The following is a 14,787-nucleotide window of genomic DNA, read 5'->3' as shown; positions in this document are numbered from 1 at the left end:
CATTACATCATTTAGCTATACAATAGGTATTTTGTGCTAAAACTGGAGCTGGTTTTACAAAATTAAGGTCATCCAAATGTGACAACCAAAGTCATATTTTTACAGAATATAAAAGTATGTGTGAATAAACTTATACTGGAATATCGTTTTGGTTGTCATATGTGAACCGTGTGAAAAATGAGAAAATTTAAGTCTGTCAGCATTCATTGGTACCTTGCATCTCTATAATGGTAAAGTATTACCTACAACTAAACTGATGTTTCTGCTAAAATGAATGCATATGATAATTTTCACATGTACCACAATGACAATATGTCCATTGTAATGTGCATATCCACAATGACAATATGTCCACTGTAATGTGCATACTGGTATACAGTGAAACATTGAGATCAACAGTCAATTAAGCTCCTAAGTAAATGGGCATATGTTTGTCAAAAGCCACAAATTTCACCATCTTTCTACAGCTTCAAAGACTTCAAAAACTACCAGCACAAAATGAGAACATGTTTTATATTTTTGACAGAATACACTTTTTAAAACCAACTTGTATGCAAATTTAAAATTTATTCTCGTTTGTCCTCCTCCTTAATGGAAAGAAGACAAACCACGCTCTTAGCTCACCTGTTATGTCCCTTGCTATATAGGATTCACAATTTGGCTACAAAGCATCACAAAATGCCTTTTTATCCTCTTTTCAAAAAAACTGACATTGAAATGTTGCCTGTTATTTGTACTGTCTTTTTATTATGATCGCGTTTTGCGACATTCTTAATATTGGGTTGAGTGTAGTTAAATACAGTATATAAATAGGTTTTCTTTTAGTTTTTCCTTTAGTGATTTCAGTTTGCTCTTCTTGCACTATTTCTTTATTTCTGTCCTTTTTCTCATGTCATCAATCCAAAGATTTGATAACCCTGAAAGCAATTTACTATTTAAAATTGTTGCTTACATTTGTCATTATCTAACTCATTATGGTTTGTTATTCAACTGTTACCTGAAGCTAATTAGTACAAATCTTTTGCTCATGATCATTCATGAGAGAGAGAGAGAATAATGGCCATATCAAGAAAAAATACAGAATGGAGTCTATCTTTCACATCCTTGTCAGTTTTCATTTGCTGGATTTTGAATGTTATACACCAGTCTTCTTATAACTTAAATAGATGTGTATTGTAGATGTACATTGTATATGTGTTTGGCTTTTCAAAATTGGGCAAGATGGTCAACCATAGGCACAGTTGCTCCATATTTTTCAAAATCAAATTATAAATTAACAGTTTGACTGCAGGCCACAACACTGGTAGAGAATTCTCCTTATCACTGAGTAGACAGCCTCTTTGAAAAAGTCTTGATGTCCATGGATTCATTGTGTGTGTCTGTGTACATGTGTGTGTGTGCACTCAGCTGGGTACAAGAATGCATGAATGTATATCAATCCTTCTTATGTATGAACTCCATATTGATGCACATGTAAAACATAATGGACATTTTCACACCAGAAAGTTTGCTGATTTTTCTGTTTAACTGTTCATTCTGACATGAATAAAAAGGTCATGTACATCTTTTCAAGGTTTATTTCTACGTTAACATGCTTACAAGAAGATAAATGTTAATGTGTCAGCTTGAAATTGAATGCCATATGACCTTGTTCATTTGAAGTACAAGCGTTCAGGAATACAAACTTCATAACGAGAAAATGCTATGGTGTATATCTGTATATTTATAATGGACCATCTTTAATTTCAATGTCATCTAATACACAATTTAAAATTGCAGGGACCTGAATTCAATCATATGTCATTTTTTCTCCAAAATGAAATCGAGCTGTTTCCTGATTATATTAAACACTGAAAATACAGAATCTTAAGGGATAGATACCTGGTATTTACCCCCAAAATATGAGATAATACTGAGTTATAACTAGTCATACAACAGTAAAGTCGGTGATAATTCTGTAACCACTGTAGAAATCTAGATAATCCACTATTAAATTTGAAAACTTTAACTCTCTATCTTAAAGCACACATGCACAAACATACACACACACAGACAGAGGATAACATGATTAGATGTGAAACTAGGACTATGTCAAGACCAGAATGAACTCCACTTTATAAGTTAAGATATATCATCTTAAATTAAAATATAATTGATGTGCCTGTAATTCTTATTGCAAAATCTGAAACATTTATATTTACTTTTCAACCTTGAAATTCTTTCAGACAGAATGGTTACTGTTATTTTCTTCTGTCGAAGGAGGGAAAATAATCACGTCAGTCTGCTTTATGACAACAGCATGGTGGTCTGCTTTATGACAACAGCATGGCAGTCTGCTCTAAGACAACAGCATGGCAGTCTGCTTTATGACAACAGCATGGCAGTCTGCTCTATGACAATAGCATGGCAGTCTGCTCTATGACAACAGCATGGCAGTCTGTTCTATGACAATAGCACGGCAGTCTGCTCTATGACAACAGCATGGCAGTCTGCTTTAGGGGGCACTCACCAATTAATATGTACTTTAGAGAGAGTGACGTATGTAAGGTGAAGTAGTTCACATTTAAAACATGCACAATGAAGAGAATGTTGGCATACCTATATGCTACAGTAATGTAATGTGGATGATATTTCTTTGGATATTGTACTTTTGGAAATTTTACATGATTTAAGCACACTGCTAAATAAAATGACTGCTCCCTTGTGTTAAAAAATCAGCCTGAATTAGTCTAAAGTACACTATACATAGCAGCTATTAAATTAGGGAAAATGAATTTTGCCAGACTAGACAATACCAGCTTCTGAAAGGGCAATGAATGAATTACAGTTTCATATTTTGCATAGGGTTAGGATTTTAAAGAAAAAGAATTTCCCCGGCTTTCCTCACTGGTTATACTGGCTATTTAAAAAAGACATTGTATATCATAGGTATAATTCAAAGAACCTTTAATTCCCTTTATTTTGGTATATGACTGATGGGTGTAATATGGGTTATAGAGTATACAGCTTGGCCTTACTCCAGATATGCACCTTTCAAAAAAGTGCTAGCTCCACTTGGTCATTTTCACTTCCTGAACTTCAGAGGTAAATTGTATAAAAAAGAGCTGATAACTTTTTTTACATTTTATATATTTGGTATTTCATTCATTGCCCTTTCAGAAGCTGGTACTGTCTAGTCTGACAAAATTCATTTTCCCTATTTTAATAGCTGCTATGAATAGTGTACTTTAGACAAATTCAGGCTGATTTTTTAGCACAAGGAAGCATTCATTTTAGTCAGCAGTGTGTTTAAATCATGTACAATTTCCAAAAGTACAATATCCAAAGAAATATCATCCACATTACATTAATGTAGCATAGAGGTATGCCACCATTCTCTCCATTGTGCATGTTTTAAATGCAAACAGCTTCACCTTACATACGTCACTCTCTCAAAAGTACATAATAACTGGTGAGCGCCCCCATAATATGATTCTGACACTTTATTCACTTGCAAGTAAAAAAAGGGCAATGACTCTTACATAAATTGTGGAAGCAAAGTGATCTTTAGGTGATGATGTTGTTGTTGTTGTTGTTGTAGGGTTTAATGCCATTTTTCAGCACACAATAGGCTATACATGGCGGCCAGTATTAATGGTGGAGAAAGAACCCCAGAAAGAACCACCGACCCACGAGAAGCTACCGGAAAGCTTTCTCACATATCCATATTAGCCGAATCCGAGACTCGAACCCACACAGACAGAGGTTAGATGGCAGTGATCCGTAATGGACAGCACTTTAGACCACTTGGCCACTCGGGGCCCCTGATCTTTAGTTGATGACCATAATATTTACCAAGTTTCATGGTGGTTCATCTAAAGAAGGCCCAAAGACATTATCTAGCTTAAGTAACTTAACTCTTGCACATGCAGTACTGCAAAAACACAACCCTATATAAATAATCTACCAACCTTTATGCCATAGAGATTTTACATATTTTCCTACATTCTAAAACAAGAGGCCCAAATGGATTGGTATCACTCACCTGACTTACATAACTCAGCAGTTTTAATAAGCTGGTTAAATATATACAGCATCGTAAGAATATAACCCATAGTAAATTATCTCCCAACCTTTATATCATGTAAATTTTACATATTCTACTGAAGTCTGTAAAAGGAGGCACAGGTGTGCCTGATATTACTCACTTGATGTACATAACTCAACACCTGACTATTTCTATTTATAGCAGTCTTATGTGATATTGCAAAAACAATTACCAATGGAAACTGTCTTTTTCAAAAATATGGAGTGTCTTCTTCCTCTTGTTCAAAATCATTCTAGTTCTTCACTATAAAACCTATAAACCAAGTTTTACCAATTTGTTAAAGAAAAATATACTCTAGGTCGAAAAAGGTAACAATTTCAGCCAATGTGATCCAAGAGCATCTCATTAACAATCTGCAGCTCTCATTTATAGAACCCATTTAAGAAAATGGTGATGTGAGAGGTATTTACCAAGCAGGAGTAAAATCAAATTGAAATTCAGTCTTCTGAATGGTAAACAAGCTTATGCAATGAGACAAGATTACTTCATTAAAATGAGTTAATTTTGTTTATAATCACAGTCACCCAACACACTGATATTTACCAAGTTAATAAAATTCCTATTGAAAATACCATCCATAAACTGGTAAAAAAAATTACCAACCTGTTTCAAGACCACCTCATAAATATGCACAGGTCTCGCATATAAAAATGATCAATATCTTGATGAAAGCATTTATTATTATTGGGATGATACCCAGTCTGCAAACATTAACTAGAACATGAGGAAAAAATCCAAGGGTTCAGTCTTTCTTGGGTAATCCAGCAAATGTTTGCACAATGCAAACTGTTGATAATAATTACTCTTAACTGACCAGTTACTAAATACAGACACACACACACACACACATTTATTGTACTACCCACTTATGTTGACAAGCCATGTCGACAAAAATACAAAGCCCCAGTCCCATGGTATATTATGACTACCAAATATGTTATGCTTACATACATTCCAACCCCTGGTGAGGAAAAAGTGTAATCCAAGTGGACAAAAAGAGTAATTTGAGCAGAAAAAGAGTAATCCACATATTACATGAAAAAAATTCAATAAGCATATGTACAAAATGATTTATTTATCCCTCTGGAATTTTAACATCAATTACTGCTTCAAGTTTTCATATATAACACTTTGAGCTTTAAAAAGCAACTGACTCTCATATTACATTTCAAAACACTTTGTGCCAGCTGAGATTATGAATGTTTTGCACACCAGTAAAGCACTAAGTGCTGGGTTAGAGAGCCTGGATCTGAATTCAGTTTTATTTTTGTGAACAATACTGAACAATCTCTCACAGTCAGCATTAGAATGGTAAAGAACCAATATTCCTTTTATAACCTGATAAAGAAGAGGAAATTGATATCTTACAGTTATTGGGTCTTTTAGCTGGGAAATAAGATGAAAATATCAACTCTATCCATATGAAGTACATTGTCAGGTAGTGTGGAGTGCCAACTTGATACTTCAGGAGTTCTTCTAATTTATCAGCAGCTTTTCCTGCAACATGGTGCATCATATGACAGAGACAACCTGACATGTACAATGATGGAAACATTTTTCAAAATATAGAATGCAACTCCTTTATGAATTCCAGTCATCACTGATGCAGTATCAGCTTAAAACCCCATACAATTATGCCAACTTAAGTTTATTCAAAGTATTATCAAGCAAATAAATAAAATGTTTTCTCCAGTGGAATCTACTGTTAAATCTGGTAATGAAAGAAGTGCACTCTGACTTTTCCCTTTTCATTGTCAGTCTCTTACACAGACTGGGTACAACTTTTTGTCACAATCACTACTCCTGTCTGTTGCAAAACTAAACAGCCCAATTGTCATGGCTTCTGCAATTTTAAGTGAAGTATCTTCTGCTAAACACCCAACATCAGATGATTTTGTTCTTGCACATGCATATTTTCTGCAATTTTAGAATCAGGAAAACATCGTCAGAACAAAGGACAAATGTAGTCTTCTACCGCTAGAGGTTGTCCGTGTTTTATTAAGAACTCGGTAGATAATGCATCTGCATTTATAAAATTTGTGTCCACAATTTAGTTTTGCTGTATAAAAAGAAATTACCTCAGTACTGGAGTTAGTAAAAGAGCTAATTCAAGGTTTCTTGTTTTACCACCATGACCAATATTAAAATCCTTTCCATGCAGCCTGCAAGGGGCATGAAGATCCCTAGAATGGAACGTTTTATTGTGTAATTCATGTATTCATCTCTGAATCGGTTTTTCGTCTTTTCCTAATCCATTTGTGAAATTATTTGAAAAATATTTTTGCTCTAACATGCATCAACTAGAATAAATCTGACTTGACTTGTAGCGCCAAAATAGAACAAAGAATCTGTGAGCAAAGATTAAAAGTTAGAAAACCAGTCTGTTCTCTCCTAACTAAGCCATACAGCTGCTATAAATAGAAACTGAGGTCAAAAGTTGAAAGCAGAAACCAGCATGTTCCTTGAAGTAGGGCAACTGCTATAAATAGAACATAAAACTGTTAGGACAGTGCATGCAATCTTTGGACAAGTGTACTCTTATGTCGTAGTTACATAGAAGTCGTCTTTTCTAGAATACAGCCTGTGGAATTAATGGGATGTTAATCAAAATGAGAAAACAATTAATTTTTTTGGAGAGGGATATACAGAAATAGCATAATTCGAATACAGTTACGCGTAATTTCGTGAAAAAGCGTAATGATTATGCCAAAAGCGTAATGGTTGACATGTATGCGCTCATGTTGACATCAAGATAAAAAAAAAATGACTACATGTCAAAAGAAGCCCTTGGTCCAAGCTTGAACAAATTTTTTGCTTTCTTACTGTACATCTTGTCAAGCCAGCAGTTATCTGATGTTGCCCCAGGCTTTAATTCTTCCATCGCAGAAGGCATATGTTTGGTCTTCTGACTTCAATACATAGCATGTGCACCCATCAAAAAAAAAAAAAAGCCAGCTACAATCTTTTATAAAACATTGCACCCTTCATCAAACAAGTCAGTTACAATCTTTTAAAAAAACAAAGCACCTTACATGAAAAGCCAACAAAATATTTTTTATAGAAATAAAACACCCTTCATTAAATGAAGTCGGTACTAAAATTTGCATAAAGGCAGCGAAATCTTATTGATTGTTGCATTTTTGAAGGTTATCAGAGATTGGAACAAATTAATTGTGTCACACAAGTTTCGTTGTCTGCTGGAAATCAAGCTCATTGGCAATAGCAGAAGAAGCATGTGGACATTCGGAAAAGTTGTAGCATCTCCTACAAAAAAAACAACTATCAAGGCTAAAACAAAAGATGCTTGCATAAAATTCAGAACTATTATTATTCTCCATCTCTGCCCATTATGCTAAAAGGATCTAATTTTAACGACCTTAAATTTTAATTAAATTTGATTTTAATTTAATGTACTGAATATGCTATCAATAATCTTAATTACATGCATTAATCTATTCCGGAATTGTGAGTGTTTTACAAACGTACAAGTTCTATGCTTAATTAATTCAAAACCTGGTTCATTTTTTTGTTTCCCTTTGAGTAACCTCTTTTCCATGGCAGCCTCACTAGGCCAATTTATGTACATGCAGACACGTGCTGCTGGCATCTTGGTTGACAGTGGATTGTATAGTGCAAAGGTAACACAAACGTAAGGTGTCAAAATACAAGTATTTTTCAAACTGATTTTGTCGAATGCCTTTATTTAATTAAATTTTTAATTGTTTTTTTTCACAAAGTGTAGATCTTACACACTTATGAAATGTTACCCCTTACTCTAATTTCATGTACATGTACAAGCTAAATATATATTTTTCATCCCAATATAACACTAATCATGACAGCTGCTTATGTTAACAATATTACCCCAGACCCAAGGATGCTGAGATAAACGGGTAGTACTGTATATGCATACACACACACCTAGAACTGGAAATATGTCTCTTTAAAAATTAGAAAAACCTAAAGTAATAAATACAGTTATGATGCTTGAGTGCAAATGATACTATAAATCACTTGCATCAACCAGCAAAAAAAGCCCCAATAGCCTGAACATGCTTGAATACAGCTGACACAATAAAATCACATGCATCAACCACACACAAAACAACAGCTTGAAGATGCTTGAGTACAGCCGACAATAAAATCACACAAATCAACCACACACAAAACAACAGCCTGAAGATGCTTGAGTACAGCTGACACAATAAAATCACATGCATCAACTATGTAAAAACAGCCTGATGTTCAGAAATGACTTTCAGACACATTGGCATAATGGTGTTCATAGTACTGTGAGATATTCAATATTCAAGCTTTCTAACTTCAAAATCCTGTAACATATGAAGTTAAATGCTTATGATTTACAAATAGTTATAAAAAAAAACAATAATGAATCTCAAGAATAATTGTTTGTTTTGTTGGTTGTAATGGCACTTTTAACACATTATTGACTATATCATGCCAAATAAATGGGATCTAAGTGCCATTTCCAATGACACACCAAGGCAGCCAACCCAGGGTTGCCTGATTGGGTGCGGAACCAATAACCCCATAATTACTGGTCCAATGCTCAACCAACTGAGCTACTGTGACTCAGGAAATAAATAATAAAACTATATTATTAGTAGCTTTTTTACTGGTGTTATGCACTAATAACTTGTAGTTTTCTGTATCACATGTTGTGATTTTAATAAAATCTAAATGCAAAAGCTCAGAAAACACTTGTAATTAAATCTGATGATGTCAAAGCTAACTTTATTGCTGGAAAGTGAAACCTTAGTCTTCCTATCTACTAACACTGCAAAACCATAAAACATTCTGGCATGGGTAAGAATTATGCCAACTCTGTACTGATACTCACTAGAAATTGCAAAATCTGAAACCTTGGGTAATTTGGGCACATGTATTGGTGAAATGGCAGGAGAAAAGGAAGAGGTTTCTTGGCTGGACCTTGATGGCAAACCTCATGAACAAGCAGGAGTATACGGTAAGAGCTGCAAAGAAAACAAAGGGGTTAACAACAGCAATTTTTTTAGCAAATTATGTTTATCACATTAATGTTACAAATTATTTTCTGCTGCTTCTGGAATCCAGCCCTCCTACAGACATGAAAACATCTTTTTGTCAATATATGATATAGACCAAAGGAAGCAACTTTTATACATTAGCTCCCCTTACCCCACTAGGTGGCAATTTAGGTGGCAGCCAGAGATGTGACAAGATTCAACTAAACCAAATGTTCTTCATGCATTTCAAGCAAATTTTTGGAGTACAGACCAGGTTCTGGAAAGTTGCTTCTTTTTGGGATAGATCAAGGGGAGTGGAAATGTTATTCTTTGATTATCAGTGGAAAGCACTCTTTTCATTGTAACAAAGCCTGGCTACCATCATTAAAGAAACCAAGCCATCAGATAAAAATTGTAGGTAGTACAGATCTATGAACATGGCATGTAGTTCATTAACGAACGAAGACTGCAGACATGAGGTCAATCAAGAAACATGTTTCATATGACAGCTGCTTTATTTAAGTGCTAGATAAGGGCTCAAACGAATCTCAGTTGAGCTATGTCAAGACCACAACAGGTTCTACTTTGGAAACTGGACCAAAGCATGTAGTTAGATCGATTGAAATTGGCCAGCAGGTCAGAAATGTTCTTGTGACCATTGTCTTCTTGACCATTATATCTGATATGGGAAATCATTGGTCGAGATCCCTTAATTGTTAGGGGGTGGGGGGTAACTTCTCATCAAAGAGATAGAAGTTGGCCAGTTGTGAAATATCAGCTGATAAGGATGTAACATGACACCAGACTGAAATTTTCTGCATATGCTTTTAGAGAGTGAAATTTTCCACATATGCTTTTAGAGTGTGAAATTTTCCGCATATGCTTTTAGAGTTTGACAAGATCCTCTCCATGATTGCAGCATCAAACTTCTTGCTATGAAAATATCAATGCACATGCAAAGTAAATAAAGAAAAAAAGTTACTGATCAAAATATAAATGACAATAACGAAGTGGCAACTATAGCACAAGTCACACTGGTCATGTATGCACATTTACTCATTTTCAATTAAATATAAATTGTTTATTAAAATCTAATGCTACTTTTCTTTAACCAAAGTCAATTCAATCCCGAAATTTGAATGATCTGCACCTTTACTTCATCAAGAAACTTCCCTACGAAAATTATTGATCTCTATGGTCTTTTACAGTGGTGGCCATGTACTAAACTTGGGTCAAGAAAATAGCACTTTGAGTAGATTTGTTACAATATAGAGTAGTAAGAATTTGTTTATCAATATGCATAGCTTTCACTGTGGCATCACAGTGCATGACATTCAATCTAGATAGTATTGGATCACACCTTTAGGTTATTTTGTCCGAAAATTGATTTTGGCGTATGTGCTTCTTGGGGTGTCTAAATAATGACCTTCCAAAGGAATGTGTATGTATAAGAATCCCAAATGAAGTGAATACTTGCCACTTAAAGGTATGTAGAATCAAATTCTATAAAATGACACCCATTACTGAAATAATTGGTGTTCAATGCCTACATGACCTTGGTGACTGTTACTATAAATAATGAATACTAATAATTATTATCAGAAATAGAATAGGCAAACTTTGTGGGAAGGAATGTCCTATGGACTATCAATATATAATGCCATGAGGTTACTATGTTATCATAACTGGTAACAAAGTGCAAATATATTGATAAATGCAATATCAACTGCAAAAATGTAGTATATACTACTTTTAACAATGTTTAGATTTACTGCATCACCAACCAAATTAAGTGGATGGGTCAAACAAAGATTTAATCCAATGGATTCCTAAGAGGCCTGTTGACCATGCAAATGAAAGTTAAAATCTAATGACATCTGATTTAAATGTTGCTACCCAGTAGGGTAAGGGGAGCTGATATATATAAGTTTCTTCCCTTTGTCTACAACAGAAAGTAATTCCTAATGTTAATGTGACTGGCTAACACATTTGAAGGAGAAATATTAAGTCTTAAGATGTCTTGTTACAGATCCAATCTGATGAGAAAATGACCCTTAAAAGAGGATTACACTCTAAGGGCTGAAAGAAATCTATAGGAATCCACACAAGATCTGCACCCCCCCCCCTTATGTGTCTTAGCATATTCACAAGTGCAATATAAAAATGGACTAAAGATCAATTAAGTCTTTTCAGATATTACCAAGACATATCTTCATGTCATGTTTGGTTTAATTCATAATTAATATTGCCCTAATACCCTGAACCAGATTCCATGTATGGAAGACCACTGTCAAGATATAACCACAAGTTTGGTATAATCCATAAATAATATTGTTTGGAGACCTCATGTTCATATGACAATCTGTTCAGGAAACATAGCAAAATCATTTTAAGATGGCCACCACAGCAGCACTGTGGAATGTCAGAGTACTATCTTTTTTATTTAAGACCATCTTCATCTCATAATAACTCTTCCTTTTAGCGACATGATTTACTGAAAACAAGATTTTGAAGATGGCCACCATGACAGCCATACTGAATGTTTTTTGAAGGGCACCATTTTTATTAGGACCAGTTAGACAAGTTGAGGAAACTGTATGCCACGTTTCATAAGTTTCCATACATGTGATTCTACTGGCGGTAGGTCAAAAATACTGTTTTTAAAGGCTGTCTACTGCAAATATTGTTTTACAGTTGAAACCTACCACTTTTAAAAATTAAAAGAATTTATTTTAAAAAATCACATAAAACAAGTAAAGGAGAGCAGTCAGCAACCTTACAAGCTCAGCAACAGAAAAAGTGAAGTTAGAACTTCTTTGCAGGCTGAGCATGGTTGTCATGTCATTGCCACATGCTAATGCTAATACAAAGAGAACATGATTCTCCATTCTTTGCAAAATTCAAAGTGATTCTAATTCAAGAAGGCTACCATGACACAGCAGAGTGTCTGATTCAGTGACAAACATCCATAAACATCACTGGCACTCAACATCAAAGGTTGTTGATGCAACCAACAATACGAAGCTAATCAGCTATTCAAGTACATGGTTATGATATCTTACTTAAAACAATGTCCATAAAGTTGCAGCATCAATTAGTTTCTGACAAGCATGGTGCTAACATGGTGGCTTAAGAGGAGTAAAAATCAACTTAGATCCCAGTTGGCTTGGATAATGTCATTGTTCCACATGTAAACTAAATACATGACTGGCTGCCCCTCACTCAATGCAATTAATAAACAGTGTCAACATTTGATGCAATCAGGGCCCATCAAAGTGCGAATAAAAACAACACTCCTCTATTTCAACTTGTTTCATGTACAAACCAACTTCAATCACTAGACTCTAAGAGATAAAGAGAAGAATTAAAATCATAATTCCACAACTGGTATGCTAATGGATGCCATCAAGGAGAAAGGAAGATGTCACTTGTAAATATCAGAGTATTGTATCAGTGGACCTTGGAACCTCAGCAATAAAGCTGATTCACAGTATTAAATGGATAATTGAGATTTGTATAAAAATGTCTAAAAAGTTAGATATAATGATCTGTGATTTTGATATTGCTGTTGATTCAGTAGTTTTTCTTAAAATCAGTGAAGTGTGAGGTTCAATACTTTGCTGTAATTAGTGTATATATGTCGTGTTTCATTAGTAATTGTGCTTCAAAGAATAGTTCTATTATTTTACAGTCATGTGGTTTAATGAGATTGAACATGCATGGATAGAATGATTTAAATTTTTCAACAACAGAGCCACCTGAATGAAGAATTTATCTGAATAAGTATTATTCCTAATTTTCATATACTAGGGTAATTTACCACTTCTTTCATTTTCAGTAGTGCTAACATTTGAATACATTAAGCTTCTCTCTATCATTACTTACATCACAATGTATCGATTTAAGACAGTGAGTGGAAATTACAGCTAGCAGATATCATGTAGATACATATGCATAACAATGTAAAATGCTTTATAGTTCTTTATAAAGGGTTTCGATAAAAGAAACATATAAAAGCTAATAGTACCAGATTACAGAAATGATGCAGATTTATCAAAACAGCTTTGTTGATCTCTAGGAATTAAACACAGCAATAATATGGGGGATGGGGGCTCCATCATATTTGGCTAATTTTGTGTCGGGGCTTTAAGTTCATGGTTCAGGAGGGGGATAAAAAAGCCTCAGAAATAAGAGATATTACAATTTACAGTACCCATTAAACCTTACACCTGTGAATGGCATCCAATACCAATGTTTAACACAAATTTTTGTATTGCATACCTTGGACATAACTATTTTGGTGTTCCAATGTCTGTGTATGGATATTTTAAAAAAAAACTAATTCTTTTGAATCCAAATCTGCAGAATGCACAAAACACTAGGGAAGAGTTGTGTAATTATAAAATCACATTTGCTTTTTTTATTCCAAATCCAATTTTTTATTAAAAATGACAGAAATGACATAAATTGGGATCTCATTTATAAGTTCACAAATTGCTAATGCTTGTGATGTGTAGTAGATAAGAGCTAGGCTATTGCAAAGTCTGTATAAAAAGATTCCACATTCACCTACTACATATTCATGATATAGTAATGTCCCAAAATAGAACTCTGTAGTTTTCTTGAACATTGCAAACATTTCCATTGCACAATTAAAGTCACCATTACATTTTCCAAAGAGATAGTTACCGTTAAAGATACTATTGTTGTACACATTAAAAATTGCAAATATACCCACTGATAAACTTTATTATATGGATCGTTTCATCCAACACACTAAACAAGAGTCCCTCTAAGGAACTGATGCTTTATTGGCCAAAAAGAATTCCCAGAAATTCAAGATGAGACTATTTCTTATTTTAAACTGCTGAGAATGGAAACTATGGCTTGTCTTCTTCAGGAAAAACAGGATTCTCAAATTTGTGGCAGACAGGCTACATTAACAGGATTTTCATTTAGGAAGAATCAGATTGTTTATGTCTTCTGGTGAAACCCTATATAAATGGGACAATCAATTCATTCAGAGAAGCAATAACAAGATTTTCATGATGGCTGCTTTGATAGAAATACTGGACAAAGATTAGCATAATTTTCATTAGTACCAAAACATGAAATCTTTAGAAAACATTCTTTGGTGAAAACTCAATATTAATATGACCAACCATCCAGGAGGAGCTGCAGTTTCAAAATGGTCACCATGGCAGCCAAATTGGTGGTCAGAATAGCACCGTTCTAATTTAGAAACAACTGGATATCACAAGGAGTCTTCTGGTAGAAACCACAAGCTGATATGACTTACTGGATTTCAGATTGGCACCTTTTTCATTTAGAACCAACCAGACATCACAAGATGTCTTATAGTGAAAACTCCATGCTGATGTGAACATTCATTCAGGGGTGTAATAAAAACAAGATTTTCAAAATGGCCACCGTACAGGCAATATTGGATGTCTGTGTGGCACTATTTTCACTTAGGACCAACTAGACATTAAAATAATTCTGGTGAAAACTTGCCAATACTGCAAAGGATGAGAAGAGATAACAAGATTTTCAAGCTGTTCTGGCAGCCATATTGGCTGCCAGATGGTCACCATTTTCATTTCAGACCAACCAGACATCATTACAATTCTTTTGGTGCAGACCCCATGTTGATATTACTTTTCATTCAAGAGGACAACACATCTTTCAAGAAAA

The 14,787-nt window shown here is 34.4% G+C and overlaps 1 protein-coding gene across 1 annotated transcript in view; it reads right to left on the bottom strand.

Moving 5' to 3' along the window:
• The window catches only part of LOC149786078 (mitochondrial pyruvate carrier 1-like), a 39,720-nt gene that overhangs the window by 6,637 nt on the left and 18,296 nt on the right, over positions 1-14,787 (bottom strand). Inside the window, exon 3 of the mRNA XM_089976372.1 lies at positions 8,949-9,081. Coding sequence (XP_089832498.1) covers positions 8,949-9,081 — 133 coding nt within the window. The remainder of the gene's footprint in view (positions 1-8,948; positions 9,082-14,787) is intronic.

The sequence above is a fragment of the Sinohyriopsis cumingii genome, chromosome 12 (assembly GCF_028554795.1).
Source record: "Sinohyriopsis cumingii isolate HCF-2022 chromosome 12, ASM2855479v2, whole genome shotgun sequence".
Lineage (NCBI taxonomy): Eukaryota > Metazoa > Mollusca > Bivalvia > Unionida > Unionidae > Sinohyriopsis > Sinohyriopsis cumingii.
The sequence above is the reverse complement of the archived record's forward strand: the minus strand, read 5'-3'. Positions and strand labels throughout refer to the sequence as shown.